The 18,886-nt window shown below is 45.9% G+C and overlaps 3 protein-coding genes across 3 annotated transcripts; all 3 read left to right on the top strand.

Moving 5' to 3' along the window:
- Positions 1-1,717: 1,717 nt before the first annotated feature.
- On the top strand, positions 1,718-2,761 carry LOC310843615 (olfactory receptor 52K1-like; the record flags this gene model as incomplete). Its single annotated transcript, XM_083737231.1, has 1 exon — positions 1,718-2,761. The coding sequence occupies one exon, from the start codon at positions 1,718-1,720 to the stop codon at positions 2,711-2,713; it is 996 nt and encodes a 331-aa protein (XP_083593357.1). The 3' UTR covers positions 2,714-2,761.
- A 2,767-nt stretch (positions 2,762-5,528) lies between these two features.
- On the top strand, positions 5,529-9,192 carry LOC310842826 (olfactory receptor 52K1-like; the record flags this gene model as incomplete). Its single annotated transcript, XM_083734966.1, has 2 exons — positions 5,529-5,600; positions 8,166-9,192. The coding sequence occupies exon 2, from the start codon at positions 8,215-8,217 to the stop codon at positions 9,190-9,192; it is 978 nt and encodes a 325-aa protein (XP_083591092.1). The 5' UTR covers positions 5,529-5,600; positions 8,166-8,214.
- An 8,414-nt stretch (positions 9,193-17,606) lies between these two features.
- LOC310842824 (olfactory receptor 52K1-like) lies at positions 17,607-18,623 on the top strand (the record flags this gene model as incomplete). Its single annotated transcript, XM_083734962.1, has 1 exon — positions 17,607-18,623. Exon 1 carries the CDS (start codon positions 17,622-17,624, stop codon positions 18,621-18,623), a length of 1,002 nt encoding a protein of 333 aa, XP_083591088.1. The 5' UTR covers positions 17,607-17,621.
- Between the last annotated feature and the right edge of the window lie 263 nt (positions 18,624-18,886).

Genomic DNA, 18,886 nt, shown 5'->3' with positions numbered 1-18,886 from the left:
ATGAGAGACAGTTTCTACCTCCATCAAGCCGCAGGAGCAGGCTCGTTCCACCTATGGTTTACCCTCAAATCTGCCCTGCAATAAGGCAGCTGGCAACACGTGAGACACTAATGTCACAGACATCATACAGTTGGGGGGAAAGAAAAGGGGGGAGAGATGGGGGTATTGTTCTGTCGTTCAATTGCTTAGTACTAGTGTGGAGATTCATATCAGCATCACATTGGTAGGTCCTTTACCTATTTACCTTATTACCTATTTACTTATTTACTTCCTTACTTATTTCTATTGGCATTGCGGGGGGTGGGGTGTTGAAAGGTCCAGAAGGTTCCGTTCAATTGGTTGTTGTGTGGCTTGTCTGTATGGAGGGTGGGGTGGGTTCTTGGGTCAGGTTACTCATAGGTCATTGTCTCGCTGTGCTGTGTATGTGATGAAGGGGAACAACACTGGGGTGAAGGCATCTTCGCTTGCTTGTCCCCGTGCTAATTTATGTTTCTTGGTTAACTTCTCTAATAGGGCGGTTTCCCATACGTTTTGGTGCTACTGGTCTACGTTCACTCCTGATAGGTCCTTCCAGTGTCATAGAATCATAGAGCTGTAAGGGGCTCCAAGGGTCTTCTAGCCCACCCCCTGCAATGCAGGAATCTCAGCTAAAGCATCCATGACAGATGGCCATCCAACGTCTGTTTAAAATCCTCCAAGGAAGGAGAGTCCACCGAAACTCGTGGGAGTCTGTTCCCCTGCTGAGCAGCTCTTACCGTAAGAAAGTTATTCCTGATGATTCGTTGGACTCTCCAATCTTGTAACTTGAAGCCATTGCTCCCTTAGAGGGACCCTAGAGGTCCCGGGCCCTAAGGAAGTCAGATTAGCCTCACCCAGGGCCAGGGCCTTTTCAGTACTGGCCCCAACTTGGTGGAACACTCTGTCTCATGAGACCAGGGCCCTGCAGGATCTGATTTCTTTCCACAGGGCCTGCAAGACAGAGCTGTTCCGCCTGGCCTTTGGCTTAGAATCAACTTGATCCCCTTCCCCTCTTTCTTTTTTCCTTCTGTGATGGAACTCCTATTTGGGGACTTCCCTGGCTTTTTTCTGGGCCACGTACGACCAGTCTGGATAGTTGGCCTTGGTGAGGATTTGACATTTTCATCCCCAAAACGTTTTTGATTTGAATTTCTACTGAAATGAGGCTGCATTTTAATGTTGTATTTTAATCTTGTTTTTAAGTTGTATTTTAATCATTTGTTTTTATACCTGGTGTTAGCTGCCCTGAGCCTGGGTGTAAATACAATTATTATTATTATTATTATTATTATTATTATTATTATTATTATTATTATTATTATAGCAGGAGAACCAGGAGAAAGCAAGCATCAAATTGTGATGTTTCTAGCTGCTGGAAGTAAGTGTCTTATGAGTTTTTCGACATGTATGAGTGCATTGTTGTCCTGGAAGATATTTAATAGGGCTAGTTCTGGAGTTACTTTTATTATCTCTTTCGCTATTTTGGAGATTTCCTGCAGGAATGAACTTCGGGGCATTTCCACCTCATGTGGAGATATGTGCCTATGGAGGTGCAGGCTCTCCAGCATTTAGATGCTCCTATTTTACAGATGGGAATAGATTTGGAGGCTACCTAACAACAACAAAAATAGGATGGTGGAACTATTCCTCTCTTCCCTCTTTTCAGATCTAAGGATTGTTATCTCCAATCATTGCGAAGATGGCTGGAGGGGATCAGAACGGAACAGCCAACGTCTCCTACACAGAATTCCTTCTGCTCGCCTTCCCAGGCCTCCAAGAGTCCAGATATCTCCTCACCATCCCTTTCTTCTGCCTTTACCTCATGATTGTTGCAGGGAACTCCATCCTGATCTACACCGTGAGGGCAGATCACAGTCTCCATTCGCCCATGTACATCCTGATTGCTTTGCTCTTCGCAGTCAACATCTGTGGCTCCACCGTCATCCTTCCCAAGATGCTCCTCAGCTTCCTTCTCGGAGTCAGCCACATCTCCCTGACGGAGTGCCTGGTCCAGATGTTCTTCCTCTACTTTGCCACCATGCAGGACTGCAATCTTCTTCTCCTGATGGCTCTGGACAGATACGTGGCCATTTGTCACCCTCTGCACTACACAGACATCATGACGAAGAAGCTCCTGGTGATATTGACACTGGTCGCTCTTGCCCGGGGCGTGGCTTTCGTCAGCCCAGTAGTGATCCTGGCTTCCCAGGTGAGGTTCTGCCGGTCCAACATCATTGGGCATTTTGCCTGTGAGCACATGGCCCTCATGAGGTTGTCCTGTGGCGACATCTCCAGGAACAAGGTTCTAGGCCTGGCAGCAAGAACCATCTCCGCCATCTTTGACTTTGGCTTTCTCCTGGGTTCTTACGGCTGCATCCTCCAGGTGTCCATGCAGATGAGCTCTGGCCACGCCCGACACAAGGCCTTTCACACCTGTGGCACCCACCTCATGGTCATCTTTACAACCTACTCTTCCAGAATCATCTCCTCCATTGTCTACCGCTTAGCCAAGTCAGCCAGCCAGGATGTCCACAATCTCATCAGCACAATATACCTGTTTCTTCCCTGGATCCTGCACCCCATCATTTATGGCATGAGGACTAAGGAGATCCAGGACAGTCTTTGGAAGCTGCTCAGAAGGAAATGGGCTCATTTGGTCCCCGGGAAAGCTGTGGCTGTGAGCAGAATCAAGTGACCGATCTGTCTGTGTGGATACGAGGCGGGTTTAGCAGAACTATCTAGAGCAGACATTGCACACTTGGTGTCCAGGTTGTCCAAGTCTGGTCTAGATTCATGTAAAGGGGTTTTCAAGAGTTTTCATAAGACACAGGGAACAAATGACAAAAGTCTGCTGGTTGGGTCTCTTTTAACGGCCATGGAAGGATTCTGCAACACATTCCTTTGAAGGTCCTGCCCTGGCCACCATTAGAGTCAGAGGATTTCTGGCTTTTGGCTCCAGGTTTGTGTCTGGGCAAGAAGTTTCACCTGCCTTAGCAGAGGAATAATAGGAGACCTGACAGTATCCTTGTCACCTCAATTGCGCTCCACCTCTTGACTTTCTTGTCCCACAGAGTGGCTGGGCCAAATGAACTAGGCAAGAAGGGGTTAATATTTTTGGCTCAACCTTCCTGAAAAGTTATACCTTCGGGTTCCTAATCCTAGGCTGCTGCTAATCTGCAGCTAGGGAAAATCAGTCTGTGCATGCTCAGAACCACTCACTTCATTACAATATTTAGCATATATATGGGGTCTGGGAATGTACAAAGTTATTTTATTATTTATAATATTATATATTATTATACTGTTGTTAGCCGCTCTGAGCCCGGCTTCGGCTGGGGAGGGCAGGATATAAATAAAATTTATTATTATTATTATTATTATTATTATATTAGAGTATTTGAATACCGCCCTCTTGCAAAATGTCATCAACATTAAAAACTTTAGAAGCAATCGTTCCTCAATGTATCAGTGTGCTATATATATATATATTTTAAAAACTGAACATGAAGGGATGGCTTTTCCAGATATATAAAACGATTAGTTTGCTGCAAGGTTAGCAGCTACAAGAGACTGGTACGAACTAGACCTGGTCACACACTTAGAAAATTTTGTTCTAAAGAGACAAAAAGAAGCAGCGTTATGGCACCAACAGTTAGCAACATATCCTAGGTCCATTTTGGTTTAACAATCTGTGGTAAATTAAGAAATAAAATCTGTCCAGAGTTCTCACCTCTCACATCAAGGCTTTGCAATGAATTTGCAACATGTGTTTATTACTTATTCTTATTATTCTTATTAATTTATTAAATTTCTATACTGCCCTTTCTCCAAAGATTACAGGGCAGTTTACAAAATAAAAACACAAAAATACATACCATAATGACGAACAAGAACAAGAACAAAAACCACCCCAACACATATACATGTGGGGTATCCAAGAGCCCATATAGAGTCCTTATGTAGGTTCCCTATCAATAGGAGAAAATAACAGAGGCCAACCAGAGAATATTGAGATGCAAAGTGACTAGTGAGCCTGATCTTTATTAAACTGTTGCAACAGGGTCCTCGCTCACCACACACAGGAGGGAGGCGAGAACCCAGAACAATGGTACGCAAGCCCATATATAGTCTTTTGAAATTGCCCACCCTGTAGCCCAAGACCACCCCCCAAAACATCATACATACATCTTTCTGCCAGGATACCTGATAATGGTCACTGGTTGCTTTACCTGGGCAGCCTGGCCATTCTGTTGTGATGGTTAATACTTTAGTTCCTGACTCCAGGTCACAGGGTCACCCTGTTCATACACACATAAGCCCTTCAGACAGGTAAGCAAAAGACAAGGGGGAGGCTTTCCATTTCCTCCCTCACTGCAGAGAAATATTTGATGTCATTGGGAGAGTCAAAATGGCTTCAGGATTGCTCTCCTGTACTATTTCAGACACATGGTTTAAATACTTATGCATGTGTTCGCCTTGTACATTTATGAACATTTAATTTATATTTGAGACTGAAATATACTCAGAGTCGCAAAGTGATTTCATGCTCTTTATTCAGCTCATAGTGGTGAGGAGGAAGGAATGAATGTCCCCTCAAAGTATCTGCTTTATATACATTATTTACACAATGGGCTGCACATGATTGGCTAATTCCGGGATTCTACTGTAGGCCAATCAGGTTGTGGATTCACTTCTATCTGGAGCATGATTGGGTGGTTCCTGCTAACCAATCATACTGCTGCATTGTTCTAGGACCAATCAGACTGCTGCATTCTGAATCCTATTGTTCTAGGACCAATCAGACTGCTGCAGTTTGGATCCTATTCAACTCAGTACATAACAGAGACTTTGTTGTTATTGCTTAGTTGTTTAGTCATCTCCGCCTCTTTGTGACCCCCTGGACCAGAGCACGCCAGGCACTCCTGTCTTCCACTGCCTCCCGCAGTTTGGTCAAACTCATGCTGGTAGCTTTCAGAACACTGTCCCACGATTTCGTCCTCTGTCGTCCCCTTCTCCTTGTGCCCTCTGTCTTTCCCAACATCAGGGTCTTTTCCAGGGAGTCTTCTCTTCTCATGAAGTGGCCAAAGTCTTGGAGCCTCAGCTTCAGGATCTGTCTTTCCAGTGAGCACTCAGGGCTGATTTCCTTCAGAATGGAGAGGTTTGATCTTCTTGCAGTCCATGGGACTCTCCAGAGTCTCCTCCAGCACCATAATTCAAAAGCATCAATTCTTCGGCGATCAGCCTTCTTTATGGTCCAGCTCTCACTTCCATACATCACTACTGGGAAAAGGAGAGCTTTAATTATACGGACCTTTGTTGGCAAGGTGATGTCTCTGCTTTTTAGGATGCTGTCTAGGTTTGTCATTGCTTTTCTTTTTGAGACTTTAGAATTCTTATAACACTAAGAAGTGGATCAAAGACTGGGCCCCTTTGGGACCATTAGGAGCTAGACCTGAGGCAATACCGTCTCGGCTGCTGTTGCTCCAGGAGGAATTCACTTTCGTGGTTATTTAAGCACCTGGTTTGCAGCCAGACAAGCCTTGAACTCCATCACTGGCTGCCACAACCTCTTTTGCGTAACAGTGAGTAATACTATGCTGCATATTCAGACCTTATGTGAATTGCGGGGGGTGGGGGAGAGAAGGATGCTGTCAGAGGTAGCCGTGCCGTGGGTCCCCGACCCGTGTGACCCACTGTGCTCTGGGAGAACTGGGGGGCAAGGAGGCCTTCCATTCACATTTCTTTTGTGCAGGGGCCTCCAGATGTTCTGCTTCAGGGGCTGATGGGGGCTGCAGTCCAAAACATCTGCATCAAGTACTGTTTGGATGTGGGTGGCACTCTGGGTTAAACCACAGAGCCTAGGACTTGCTGATCAGAAGGTCGGCGGTTCGAATCCCTGCAACGGGGTGAGCTCCCGTTGCTCGGTCTCTGCTCCTGCCAACCTAGCAGTTCGAAAGCACGTCAAAGTGCACGTAGATAAATAGGTACCACTCCGGCAGGAAGGTAAACGGTGTTTCCGTGCGCTGCTCTGGTTCGCCAGAAGCAGCTTAGTCATGCTGGTCACATGACCCAGAAGCTGTACGCCAGCTCCCTCGGCCAATAAAGCGAGATGAGCACCGCAACCCCAGAGTTGGCCACGACTGGACCTAATGGTCAGGAGTCCCTTTACCTTTACCTTTATTGTTTGGGCATCAGTACAAAAAATCAAGCAAGGGGCATCCACTTCTGATCAGAGCTGTGTGAGGAACATAGATTTAAAGCCCCCCTCTTCCATGCCACAATCCCAGTCTTCCTGGTACGTTTCTGAGCACAATTCAAAATTTTGGTGCTGACCTTGATAGCCCTGAACGGCCTCGGTCCAGTATACCTGAAGGAGCGTCTCCACCCCATCATTCTACCTGGACACTGAGGTCCAGCACCAAGGGCCTTCTGGCAGTTCCCTCCCTGCGAGAAGTGAGGTTACAGGGAACCAGGCAGAGGACCTTCTCAGTGGTGGAGCCCACCCTGTGGTACACGCTCCTGTCAGATGTCAAGGAAATAAACAACTATCTGACTTTTAGAAGACATCTGAAGGCAGCCCTGTATCGGGAGGTTTTTAAATGTTTGATGTTTTGTATGTGTTGGATAGGGTTACCATATAGCCAGGAAAACCTGGACAAATTCAGGATTTGGGGCCAATTTGTTGCATCCAGGGGGATTTAAAAAAAAAAATGCCACTGGAGATGGCTGCAGTTTTGGCAGCGCACGTAGCATCAGTGGCTGATTTCTCTTCCAAACTTTGGGGGGAAATCTCATTTTAAAAGGTCTGGATTTTTACTTTTTGAATCATGGCAGCCCTAGTGCTGGAAGCTGCCCAGAGTGACTGGGGCAGCGCAGCCTGGTGGCTGGGGGATAAATAATAAAATTACTACTAGTACTAGTAGCCAGGATGGCTATACTCTGCCCTCCATAGTTTGAGGCAGCAGTGCTTCTGAATCCCAGCTGCTGGACCCACAGGAAATGGGAGACTTGCTCTGGCGCTCGAATTCTGCTTGAGGGTTTGCCTGTGAGAACAGGAAGCTGGACTAGATGGGACACTGGCCTGATTCATTTCATTTATTAGACTTGGCACCGAAGTGATTCTATTAAAGATATAGAATGCATATTACAATAAGGGGGGGAATCATATGACACATTAATATTTCATTTAGCAATCATTACAAAAACATAATGGGACGCGGGTGACACTGTGGACTCATGTTTAGCTTGTGGTCCACCAAGACCCCTGGCTCCTTCTCACATGTATTGCTAATATGCCAACGTCATTCCTTGCCACCACTGATGGGCTGATGGGAGTTGTATTCCAATGCATCTGATGTCCACCAGGTGGGCAAATGCTGCTGTCAACTGTGTCTTTAGCTAAGCACCACCAGTGCCGGCAAATAAGAAGTCCCTCAGGACTCGATTAGTCAGGCCTCGTGGCAAAATGACGGCCAACGCGACTACCAGCCCATCTCAGCTTCTGCCTCTTGAGCTGGTGGACAAGTGCATAGGCTCACAAATTCACATCGTGATAAAAAATGATGAAGAAATTGTTGGTACACTCCTAGGATTTGATGACTTTGTCAAAATGGTATTGGAATATGTTACAGAGTTTTAGATCACACCTGAAGGACGAAGAATTACAAAGCTAGACCAGATTTTGCTGAATGGAAATATTAATAATAATCATCATCATCATCATCATCATCATCATCATCATCATCATCATTTATTTATACGCCGCCCATCTGGGCAGCTTCCAACAAAATATAAAAATACTGTAATGCATCAATCATTAAAAGCTTCCCTAAACATAACAGTGCTGGTTCCTGGAGGAGAAGGACCAGAAGTGTAAATAAAGTCATTTGCCATCATTGAAGACTTCCTGTTAAATATTCTGCAGGAATATATTGATGAAACTTGATGCGTTTTTTATTTTTTAAATTTATACAAAGGCAAATTTCCATTTCAAGAAAAATGCATCGTTAACAATGACTTTCAGTTAAAACCATGACTTTGTTGTACAGGCAATAAAGAGGTTGTTTTTAATAATAATAATAATAATAATAATAATAATAATAATAATAATAATAATAAAAGAAATCCCTCTTCTTCCACCTTCCCAGGCCCTAGTTGCATAAGTATTGGGCAAGACCTCCACCCACCCACCCAAAAATGGGTGTGGAGACCCCGAGTGGAGCTGCCAACATCTCCTACACGGAATTCATCCTGCTTCCGTTCCCCGGCCTCGAGGATTCCAGGCAGCTCCTTGCGATCCCTTTCTTCTGCCTCTTTGCGGTCATCCTGGCGGCCAACTCGGTCCTGATCTACACGGTGAAGGCGGAGGAGCGCCTCCACTCGCCAATGTGCCTGCTCATCGCCTTGCTGCTGGCGGTCAACATCTGTGGGACGGCCACCATCCTCCCAAAGATGCTCTTCAGCTTCCTTCTCCGCTCCAGCCGCATCTCACTGGCCGAGTGCCTGGTGCAGATGTTCTTCCTGTACTTCACTTCCGTCCTGGACTGCAGCGTCCTGCTGATGATGGCTCTCGACCGGTACGTGGCCATCTGCCACCCGCTGCGCTACGCGGACATCATGACTACCCGGCTGCTGGTGCTGCTGACTCTCGCCTCCATGTTGCGTAGCCTTTTCGTCGTCAGCCCCGTGGTGATCCTGGCTTCCCGGGTGAGCTTCTGCCGCTCGGACGTCATCGGCCACTTCGTCTGCGAGCACATGGCCCTGATGAGGTTGTCCTGCAGCGACATCTCCATCAACAAGGCGGTGGGGATGGCGATGCGGTGCGTCGACGTCATCCTGGACTTCAGCATCCTCCTGGCTTCCTACAGCCAAATCGTCCGCACGGCGCTGAAGATCGCTTCCGGCAACGTCCGCCACAAGGCCTTCCACACCTGCGGGACACACCTGATCGTCCTCTTCGTCAGCTACTCCTCCCGCCTCTCCTCCTCCATCGTCTTCCGCCTGGCCAAGTCGGCCTCCCAAGATGTCCACAACCTGATCAGCGCAGTCTACCTGCTGTTCCCCTGGGCTCTCCACCCTGTTATCTACGGGGTGAGGACCAAGGAGATCAGAGAGAGCCTCCAAAAGCTCTTCAGGAAATCCCACAGCCCTCTCCTTAGGACTTTCAAGCGCTAAATGAGCTGCTGCTGGATGGCCACTTGCCAGGGATTCTTGAGCTGTGATTCCTGCATTGCGAGCGGTTGGACTGGATGACCCTTGGGGGACCCTCCCAACGATTCTGCAATGTTTTGGGAGTTGTTTTAAATTAATTTATTCCACTGTACGCTTTTGGGAATATTTTATGCATACCCCTTAGAACTTCCAGCAATTAAGGGGAGTACAAATGGCTAAAAACTTACATGTAGCCATGGCTGAGGAAGAAAATGTATCTTGGCCCATCTTACGTTCCGTATTTTTAATATTTCTGTAAGCTGTACCCAGAGAACTCAATGATAAAGGCAGCATACCAATGTTATAAATAAATACCGACTCAGGGAGATCCAGTGCATTGTTAGCAGAGCCATCTTTCCCATAGGGTTTAGTGGTGTGTCACGCCAGGGCGCCGGTCTCTCAGGGGCGCCCCAGAAAGTGGGGGAGCTGTGCGGCTTTGCCAGCGGCCTCCCCTTTCCCTACACACCTGCCAGCTGTGCCCCGCCAAATATATGGCTGGCGGGCATGCAGCTCGCCTCCCAAGCCTCTGCGGGCATAGCTCTCCTCCCGAGGAGGCTTGGGAGGGAATAATAATAACAATAATAATAATATTTTATTTATATCCCACCCTCCCAAGCCAAAGCCGGGCTCAGAGCAGCTAACAACAGTAAAAGTAATACAGTTTACATAAAATCACAATCAGTTAATTGAAATACATTCTAAAATCAATTCAGAATCAAATTAATGGCAACCATTAAGCTAGAGTTCTATGAGGATTACCAAAGCATAGCTGTCAACTTTCAGATTTGAAAATAAGGGATCAGTAGCCTCGAAAATAAGGGATCAGCAGCCTCACCTGTCCCGGGGACAGTCTACGGGATATTTAACAATCCAGGATGGCAGCGGGAAACGGCGCTGGAATAAGGGAATTTCCCGTAAAAAAGGGGAAGGTTGACAGCTATGTACCAAAGGAGGGGGTCAGGCTGTGTCCTGGCCAAAGGCCTGGTGGAACAGCTCCGTCTTGCAGGCCCTGCAGAAGGATGTCAAGTCCCACAGGGCCCTAGTCTCTTGTGACAGAGCGTTCCACCGGATCGGGGCCACAGCCAAAAAAGCCCTAGCTCTGGTTGAGGCCAGCCTAACCTCCCTGTGGCCCGGGACCTCCAAGGTGTTTTTGTTTGAAGACCATAAGGTCCTCCGTGGGACATGTGCTCTCCTCCCAAGGAGGCTTGGGAGGGGCGCAACTTCACTCCCAAGCCTCTGTGGGGATCGCTCTCCCGCAGCAGCAAGGGAGGAGGAGATTTCACCCCTCCCATATCCAATAATCTGCTGATGTTCTCTGCTGATTCTCCAGAGAGGAGGGGCGGTTTTCTGCTCCAGTACTTATTCCGCTCCAGCTTCACATCAAAGGGAGAGAGAGAGAGACACTGAGTGTTAGAGAGAGAGTGTGTGTTATCTCTGTAAGGTTGCTGTTAAGAACAGCTGCAGACACTCAGTGCAGTTCAGCATTTTCATTTAGACCTCATTTAGCTCTGTATATAGTTGTGTATTATAGTTGTAGATAGAATAAAGAAGATATTCTACAGAGCTGCTCTCCGAGTCGTTTATACACTGCCAGACTCTGCTATACTCTGCTGTGCGACGACTGTCTTCTTGTGGAAATGAATCCGGTGCTCACAACCCTAAGCTGTGAGTCCACAGCACTTTGACCTGTTCCTGTGCAGAAGGTGGTCTCTGGAAGTGCTACCCAGCTCGCCTAGCCCAGTCGGGGCTGAAGTGCATGAGTCCAGTTGGTGGCACTGGCTCAGGGGCGATGCTGATAGTGCGCAGCTACAGCCACCCCAACAATATTGTGGTAATTTGGGGGCGCTGGGCAGATATTTGCACCCCGGCGCCACATCTGCTAATGACAGCCCTGATTATTAGCTTGGCTGACTTCTTTGGAAGAAGCTCTCCAGAAATAATCCTGATCAAAGATAATAGGCTTACATGAAGAGCTAAAGAAAATGTTTAAACAAAATTTTGCTCAGAAAACAGAAGCTTTTTTTATTAGGAACACAGTCATACCTCGGGTTGAAGTAGCTTCAGGATAAGTATTTTCGGGTTGTGCGCTGCAGCGACTTCCGGGTTTCGCCACTCGCGCATGCACAGAGGGTCAAAATGAAGTCATGCACATGCGCAGAAGCAGCCAATTGTGACCCGCGCACGCACAGACACGGGCGGCGTTCGCTTCTGGATGCAAACAGGGCTCCGGAACGGATCCCGTTCGCATCCAGAGGTACCACTGTACTGGATAGGGACATAACGAGGGGAAATAATAAAATATTTCTTTACGCCACAGTGGCAGCGAGAACATTAATTGCCAAAAAAAAATGGAAAACAGAAATTATGCCGACAAAAAATGAATGGCAAGATATATCTTTGACTATATAGAATTGGCTAGAATGACAGATGTGATTAGGGGTCAGACCAAACAAAAATTTCAAAAATAATGGGGAAAATATAGAGATTACCTTAAAAAGCAGTGCCCTCAAATTAATAGTTGGACTTGTTTTGATTAACTATCGCAAAATGAATTATGGGGTAAAACTAAAAACAGAAAGAAAAAGGGGTGGAAATGAAATGAGAAGGAAACAGTTTACTAAAGATAAAAGTAAACTACGCTAAGGATGAAGGAAGTCAAGTGGAAGAATAGAAGAATTGAAATATGGTATATACACATTGTTTAGTATTTGTTTAGTATAGATTTTTGTATTTTCCTTTGATATTGCCTTTTCTTTTCTTTTCTTTTTCTATTAGTATGTGTGTTTGTGTTGCAAAATAAAAATAAAAAGACTTATTAAAAAACCAAAGACAACAGGTTTATTGAGTCTTCGTCCTGATTTGCTTGTGCAAAGCTTACATGGATGTTGTTGGAGCATCTCTAGTCTTCACATTTCCCCCTCTGTTTTCTTTTGCAAGGAGGTTATTCGTTCACCCTGCACTCATCCTGGTTTCCTTGAGGGGTATTTAGACATTTCCCCATCAATCGGTTGTCCACCCCACACCATTTGGTACATTTTCCCCATTGTGAAAAGTCCGTTGTTGGGGATCCATCGGCGTGAATATTTCCGCTTGCACAAGGCGGCACCCTCTGGATTTTCGCCAGGACCCTAATTAGTGAGGCCGGCAGGGTCACAGGTGCAGGAATGTGAGCCAACCGCAAAACTGGTAAGAACCAGTCAAAAGGGGAAATGAGCGGCTGGTTTTTAAAGTGAAAGGTAACAGCGGCAAGAGTATTTTTCCCCACCAAAAAAATTATTAGTTTTCTCTTATAACACATAGACAAAAGCACAAAAGAAAAACATTACATTTGACACAACATAAAAACTTTGTTGTTGTTGTTGTTGTTGTTGTTTAGTCGTTTAGTCGTGTCCGACTCTTCGTGACCCCCTGGACCAGAGCATGCCAGGCACTCCTGTCTTCCACTGCCTCCCGCAGTCTGGTCAAACTCATGCTGGTAGCTTCGAGAACACTGTCCAACCATCTCGTCCTCTGTTGTCCCCTTCTTCTTGTGCCCTCCATCTTTCCCAACATCAGGGTCTTTTCCAGGGAGTCTTCTCTTCTCATGAGGTGGCCAGAGTATGGGAGCCTCAGCTTCAGGATCTGTCCTTCCAGTGAGCACTCAGGGCTGATTTCCTTAAGAATGGATCAGTTTGATCTTCTTGCAGTCCATGGGACTCTCAAGAGTCTCCTCCAGCACCATAATTCAAAAACATCCATTCTTCAGCGATCAGCCTTCTTTAAGGTCCAGCTCTCACTTCCATACATCACTACTGGGAAAACCAGAGCTTTAACTATATGGGCCTTTGTTGCTTTTTAAGATGCTGTCTAGGTTTGTCATTGCTTTCCTCCCAAGAAGCAGGCGTCTTTTAATTTCGTGACTGCTGTCCACCATCTGCAGTGATCATGGAGCCCAAGGAAGTAAAATCTCTCACTGCCTCCATTTCTTCCCCTTCTATTTGCCAGGAGGCGATGGGCCCAGTGGCCATGATCTTGGTTTTATTGATGTTGAGCTTCAGACTATATTTTGCGCTCTCCTCTTTCACCCTCATTAAAAGGTTCTTTAATTCCTCCTCACTTTCTGCCATCAAGGTTGTGTCATCTGCATATCTGAGGTTGTTGATATTTCTTCTGGCAATCTTAATTCCGGCTAGGGATTCATCCAGCCCAGCCTTTCGCATGATGAATTCTGCATATAAGTTAAATAAGCAGGGAGACAATATACAGCCTTGCCGTTCTCCTTTCCCAATTTTGAACCAATCATAAAAACTTAACAACAATAAAAACACACAAAATAAAAGAAGAATTTTTTCTTCTTGTTCCCTGGGGTATTTACATTGCTAAAAGGCTTCCTCGACACCCTCCAATCTGGATTTCATCATATTACATATTTAGCAGTTCCCAATTTCATATTTATAACACCAGTATCTTCCTTCATTACAAACTTCTTAACCTTACTTCCAATTGGAATCCATATTAATGTTTGCTATTAATCTTTTTCTATCCCTTAGCCTAATCTGTTACTTCTAGGGATTTCTTAATTATGTTGTATTACAATATCTCACTAAATATTCTTTAAATTTCTTCCAGTCTTCTTGTGTTTCCTCCTCTTTCTGGTCGCAGATTCTTCCACTCAGGTCAGCCAGCTCCGAAAAGTCCATCATCTTCATCTGCCAATCTTCTGTTGTTGGTATTTCTTGCAATTTCCAATGCGACAAGAGTTGGCTCAGAAATGGAAACAAGAAGAAATACTGACAAAAGAAGAATGGCAGGCAAAGATAATGAACTACGCAGAATTGGATAAAATGACAGGAAGTATTCGAAACCTGCAGGACCAGAGATTCACAGAAGATTGGAAGAAATACACTAATTATTTGAAGAGCAACTGTAATCAACAAATTACGCTAGAAGTTTTGTAAGGAGAAATGTATGAAACATTGCAAAGAAGAGAAAGAAGAGAGATACCAGTTATGTGACTTAAATGTAATAGTGAAAATAAGAAATGTAAATCAAGTAAATAGACTGGAAAGTTTTCAGATGTGATCGATGGAAGTAAAAAAAAAAAACTGTATAAGATGTAAAAGTACGTTTAATTATTGTTGAAAATGATATGTTGAAAAACTAATAAAAAATTATAAATAAATAAAGTGAAAGGTAGCTCCGTTTTTAACCGTCATCATCATTTTCACATTGTATATACCTCCTTTCCATATTGTTGTATACTGTGGGTACAAGCTGAAGAAGCCACAAAATATACAACAAAGCTCACGCCTCAGTCTGATCCAATACAAAAAAGCTACAGTGGAAGTTCAGTTTTCAAACATCTCGGAAGTCGAACATTTCAGCTTTCGAATGCCAAAAACGCAGAAGTAACTGCTTCGATCTTCAGATGCTTTTCGGAAGCCAAACATGCCGCACGGCTTCCTTATTGAGTTTTCTAGATGTAAACTCATAAACTCTTATCTCTAATTCTATAACGAATTATTGTGTTATAAATATCCTTATGAGCTTGAGTTTGTTATCTCCATTTGAGTTTGTAATCCTTGTCAGAATGCGTACTTTTAAACAGATTAGTTTTTGTTAAAATTGACTATTGATTTGCGAGTAGGGACCACTCCCACTACTGAAACTTATATTGGCCAGAGTTCTTGGTGTGCTTTTTTCTTGGTATATTTAATAACAAGGAGACCACAGTGGAAGCAGAAGGAGGGCAGGCCAGAGGATTTGCCCGCTTGCCCCTTGGAGACCCAACCTGCTAATTTTAGGAGACCCATTAGCAGCAATTATGAGCAGCGCCCAAGAGAGGCGCCGATGCCAGACCTCACTCCGGTCATATTTAATGGGGTGAATTATCTGAAACTGGACATTAGAAAGGTCCTTCCATCAGATGGTGAGCAAAACATAGTGGCTTGCTTGCATTAGTATTTCAGCATTAGTATATTAGTATTTTAGTTGTGTTTTTAAAACTATGGGTTGTACATTTTTCTTTATGTTCTTTTTTTGGTGTAAACTGATTTTTTCAATTTTTTTACAATGAAGGGGCATATACATTTTATGAAATAAATAAATGACATCGATAAAACAAGTTTAAACTAGCTAGGTAAAGCATTCAAAAGTTAATTGGAATAAGTGATGGGCTAAGAACAAATTGAAAGACACGTCAGCCTTCTTGCCCTTTGTGTTCTTTTTGCAATCCTGTTAACTGGTTCTGAAGAAAGTGATTTTATTGATTGATTGATTGATTGATTGATTGATTGCATTTCTATGGAGACTGAGGACTTGTTTCTTCTATGCAGTCCATGGAGATCAGCTGCACACCTTTCGCTCCTGAAAAGTGCTTCTTGAGGAACCAGATTAATTCCAAAAATAAAAGCTCATTGCCGGCGATTCTGCATTTCCACACAGTGTGTCCGTTTGAAAGCAGATATAGGTGGTCCCAGCAAAGAGGGGGCCTGGATATAATACAATACGATAATCTTTATTGTCTTTGTCCCATACAGAACAACAAAATTGAAAAAATCTACACCAGACATTCAAAACCCAACAAGCCTGCTATCCCAGCTATCCCAGCCTGCTTAGCACCCTAAAAACTTTGATACCCCATCATTAAATACAATATACTCCTATAGAGACTACCTTAAAGGTGAAGGTAACGGGACCCCTGACCATTAGGTCCAGTTGTGACCGACTCTGGGGTTGTGGCGCTCATCTCGCTTTACTGGCCGAGGGAGCTGGCGTACAGCTTCCGGATCATGTGGTCAGCATGACTAAGCTGCTTCTGGCGAACCAGAGCAGCGCACGGAAACGCCATTTACCTTCCCGCCGGATTGGTACCTATTTATCTACTTGCACTTTGATGTGCTTTTGAACTGCTAGGTTGGCAGGAGCAGGGACCGAGTAACGGGAGCTCACCCCGTCACGGGGATTCGAACCGCCAACCTTCTGATCAGCAAGTCCTAGGCTCTGTGGTTGAACCCACAGCACCACTCGTGTTCCTAGAGACTACCTTACACTGTGTTTAAAACCAAAATCGCATTTGGATAGAAACTGTTTCTCAGGCGGCTAGTCCTAGTCTTTATAACCCTGTACCTTCTTCCAGAAGGCAGAAACTGAAAGAGATCATTTCCACGGTGCGCACTATCCTGTTCTATCTCTGCAGCTTTCTTACGGCACCTGGAAGCATAGATTTGCCCCACACCTGGGCAGACACCAGGACTGCAAACACCACTTCCTTCTTCGTTCACCTGGGGCATGTGCAGAGAGGGGAAAAGCGTGGATCACCTAATCATAGGAAGGGCTATCAAACATGTATCAAGTAACCACACTCCTTTTGGTGGATGGCAGTTTCCAGAATCAAGCAGAAGTAGCCAGTAGAGAATGAGACTCTTCAAGGTTGTGGGTTTGAGCCCCACGTTGGGCAAAAGATTCCTGCATTGTAGGGCTTGGAACAGATGACCCTCTTGGTCCTGTCCACAGCTGTCAACTTTTCCCTTTTCTTGCAAGGAATCCTATTCGGAATAAGGGGATTTCCCTTTAAAAAAGGGAAACGTTGACAGCTATGGTCCCATCCCACTCTGCAAGTCAATGATTCTAGGTTGAGGGCAAGTGGGAACGATTCCAGACTGAGGAAAAACTGCCTTTTTGAGGTACAAACAAGTTGCTGTGTACATAAGAATATAAAACACGAGAGCCCTGGCAAATCTAGCCCAGAATCCTTTTCTCGCCGTGGCCAACCAGACGCGCATTACGGGGAACCCGCAAGCAGGGTTCAAACACAAGAGCCCTCTCCCCTCCTGAGGTTTCCAGCAGCTGGGTTCCAGATGCATCGCTGCCTCTGACCGTGGAGGCAGAGCAGAGCCATCATGGCCGATAATAATAATAATAATAATAATAATAATAATAATTATTATTATTATTATTATTATTATTATTATTATTATTATTATTTATACCCCGCCCATCTGGATGGGTTTCCCCAGCCACTCTGGGCGGCTTCCAACAGAATATTAAAATACAATAACCCATTAAACATTAAAAGCTTCCCTAAACAGGGCTGCCTTCAGATGTCTTCTGAAAGTCTGGTAGTTGTTTTTCTCTTTGACATCTGGTGGGAGGGCATTCCACAAGGCGGGCACCACTACCAAGAAGGCCCTCTGCCTGGTTCCCTGCAACCTCACTTCTCGCAGTGAGGGAACCGCCAGAAGGCCCTCAGAGCTAGACCTCAGTGTCTGGGCAGAACGATGGGGGTGGAGACGCTCCTTCAGGTATACTGGATCGGAACCATTGTAGGCTATGAAGAAATCACACAGCAGCCACAAATAGTTGACAACAAAGTAAGTCCTTTCCCCATTTCCCCCCATTTCAGGTCCAAAGCCATGTCCGAATTTGGAGGCCCTTCTGAACTGGTCCAGAACACCTCAGCCAACATCTCCTACACAGAATTCCTCCTCCTCGCCTTCCCTGGCTTCCAGACGTCCAGGTACCTCCTTGCCATCCCCTTCTTCTGCATCTACCTGATGATCATCTTCGCCAACTCTCTGCTGATCTACACCGTGAAGGCGGAGAGCTGCCTCCACTCGCCAATGTACCTCCTTATTGCGCTGCTCTTGGCAGTCAATGTTTTTGGGAGCACCACAGTCCTCCCCCAGATGTTGCTGAGCTTCCTGTTCGGGGTCAGCAGCATCTCTCTGACTGGCTGCCTGGTCCAGATGTTCTTCCTCTACCTCGCCATCATGCTAGACACGGGCGTCCTCCTCATGATGGCTTTGGACAGGTACGTGGCCATCTGCCACCCTCTCCACTACGCCGACATCTTGACCGGCAAGCTCCTGGGGCTCCTGGCATCTGCCACTTTGGTGCGGAGCATGTCCATCGTCAGCCCGGTGGTGATCCTGGCCTCCCAGGTGCACTTCTGCCGCTCCAACGTCATCGAGCACTTTGCCTGCGAGCACATGGCCCTGATGAAGTTGTCTTGCGGGGACACCTCCAGGAACCGGGTGGTGGGCATGGCCATGAGGTCCTTCACCATCATCTTTGACCTGGTCTTCCTCGCCCTTTCCTACAGCAAGATCATCCTCACGGCCCTGAAAATGGCCTCTGGGAGCTTCCGCCACAAGGCCTTCCACACCTGCAGCACACACCTCATCGTCCTCTTCATCGGCTACTCCTCCTGCCTCTCCTCCTCCATCGTCTTCCGCCTGGCCAAGTCGGCCTCCCAAGACGTCCACAACCTGCTCAGCGTCATGTACCTGCTGTTCCCATGGGCCATCAACCCCGTCATTTACGGAGTGAGGACCAAGGAGATTCGGGAAAGCATCCTGAGGCTTTTCAGGAGGTGGAGGTGGGCTCTGTTTGGTCCCCGGAAATTAGGCACCTGAAATGGTCCAGGTGATGGATTTAAGTACTCCATTGGCATTACTAATCCTGGCATCTCTCTCAAGCTCCCAAATCAGCGTTTCTCAAAGTGGGAGGAGCCACCCCTTGTGGAAAGGTGGGATTACCCGGGGGGGAACTAAGAGGCAAAGGGGCAGCACACGGGCATAGCTGTCAACTTTTCCTTTTTCTTGCGAGGAATCCTATTCGGAATAAGGGAATTTCCCTTAAAAAAGGGGAACGTTGCGGCAGAAGTGTAAATGACGAT

The sequence above is a fragment of the Podarcis gaigeae genome (genome assembly GCF_964106915.1).
Source record: "Podarcis gaigeae genome assembly, chromosome: 4".
Lineage (NCBI taxonomy): Eukaryota > Metazoa > Chordata > Lepidosauria > Squamata > Lacertidae > Podarcis > Podarcis gaigeae.
The sequence above is the reverse complement of the archived record's forward strand: the minus strand, read 5'-3'. Positions and strand labels throughout refer to the sequence as shown.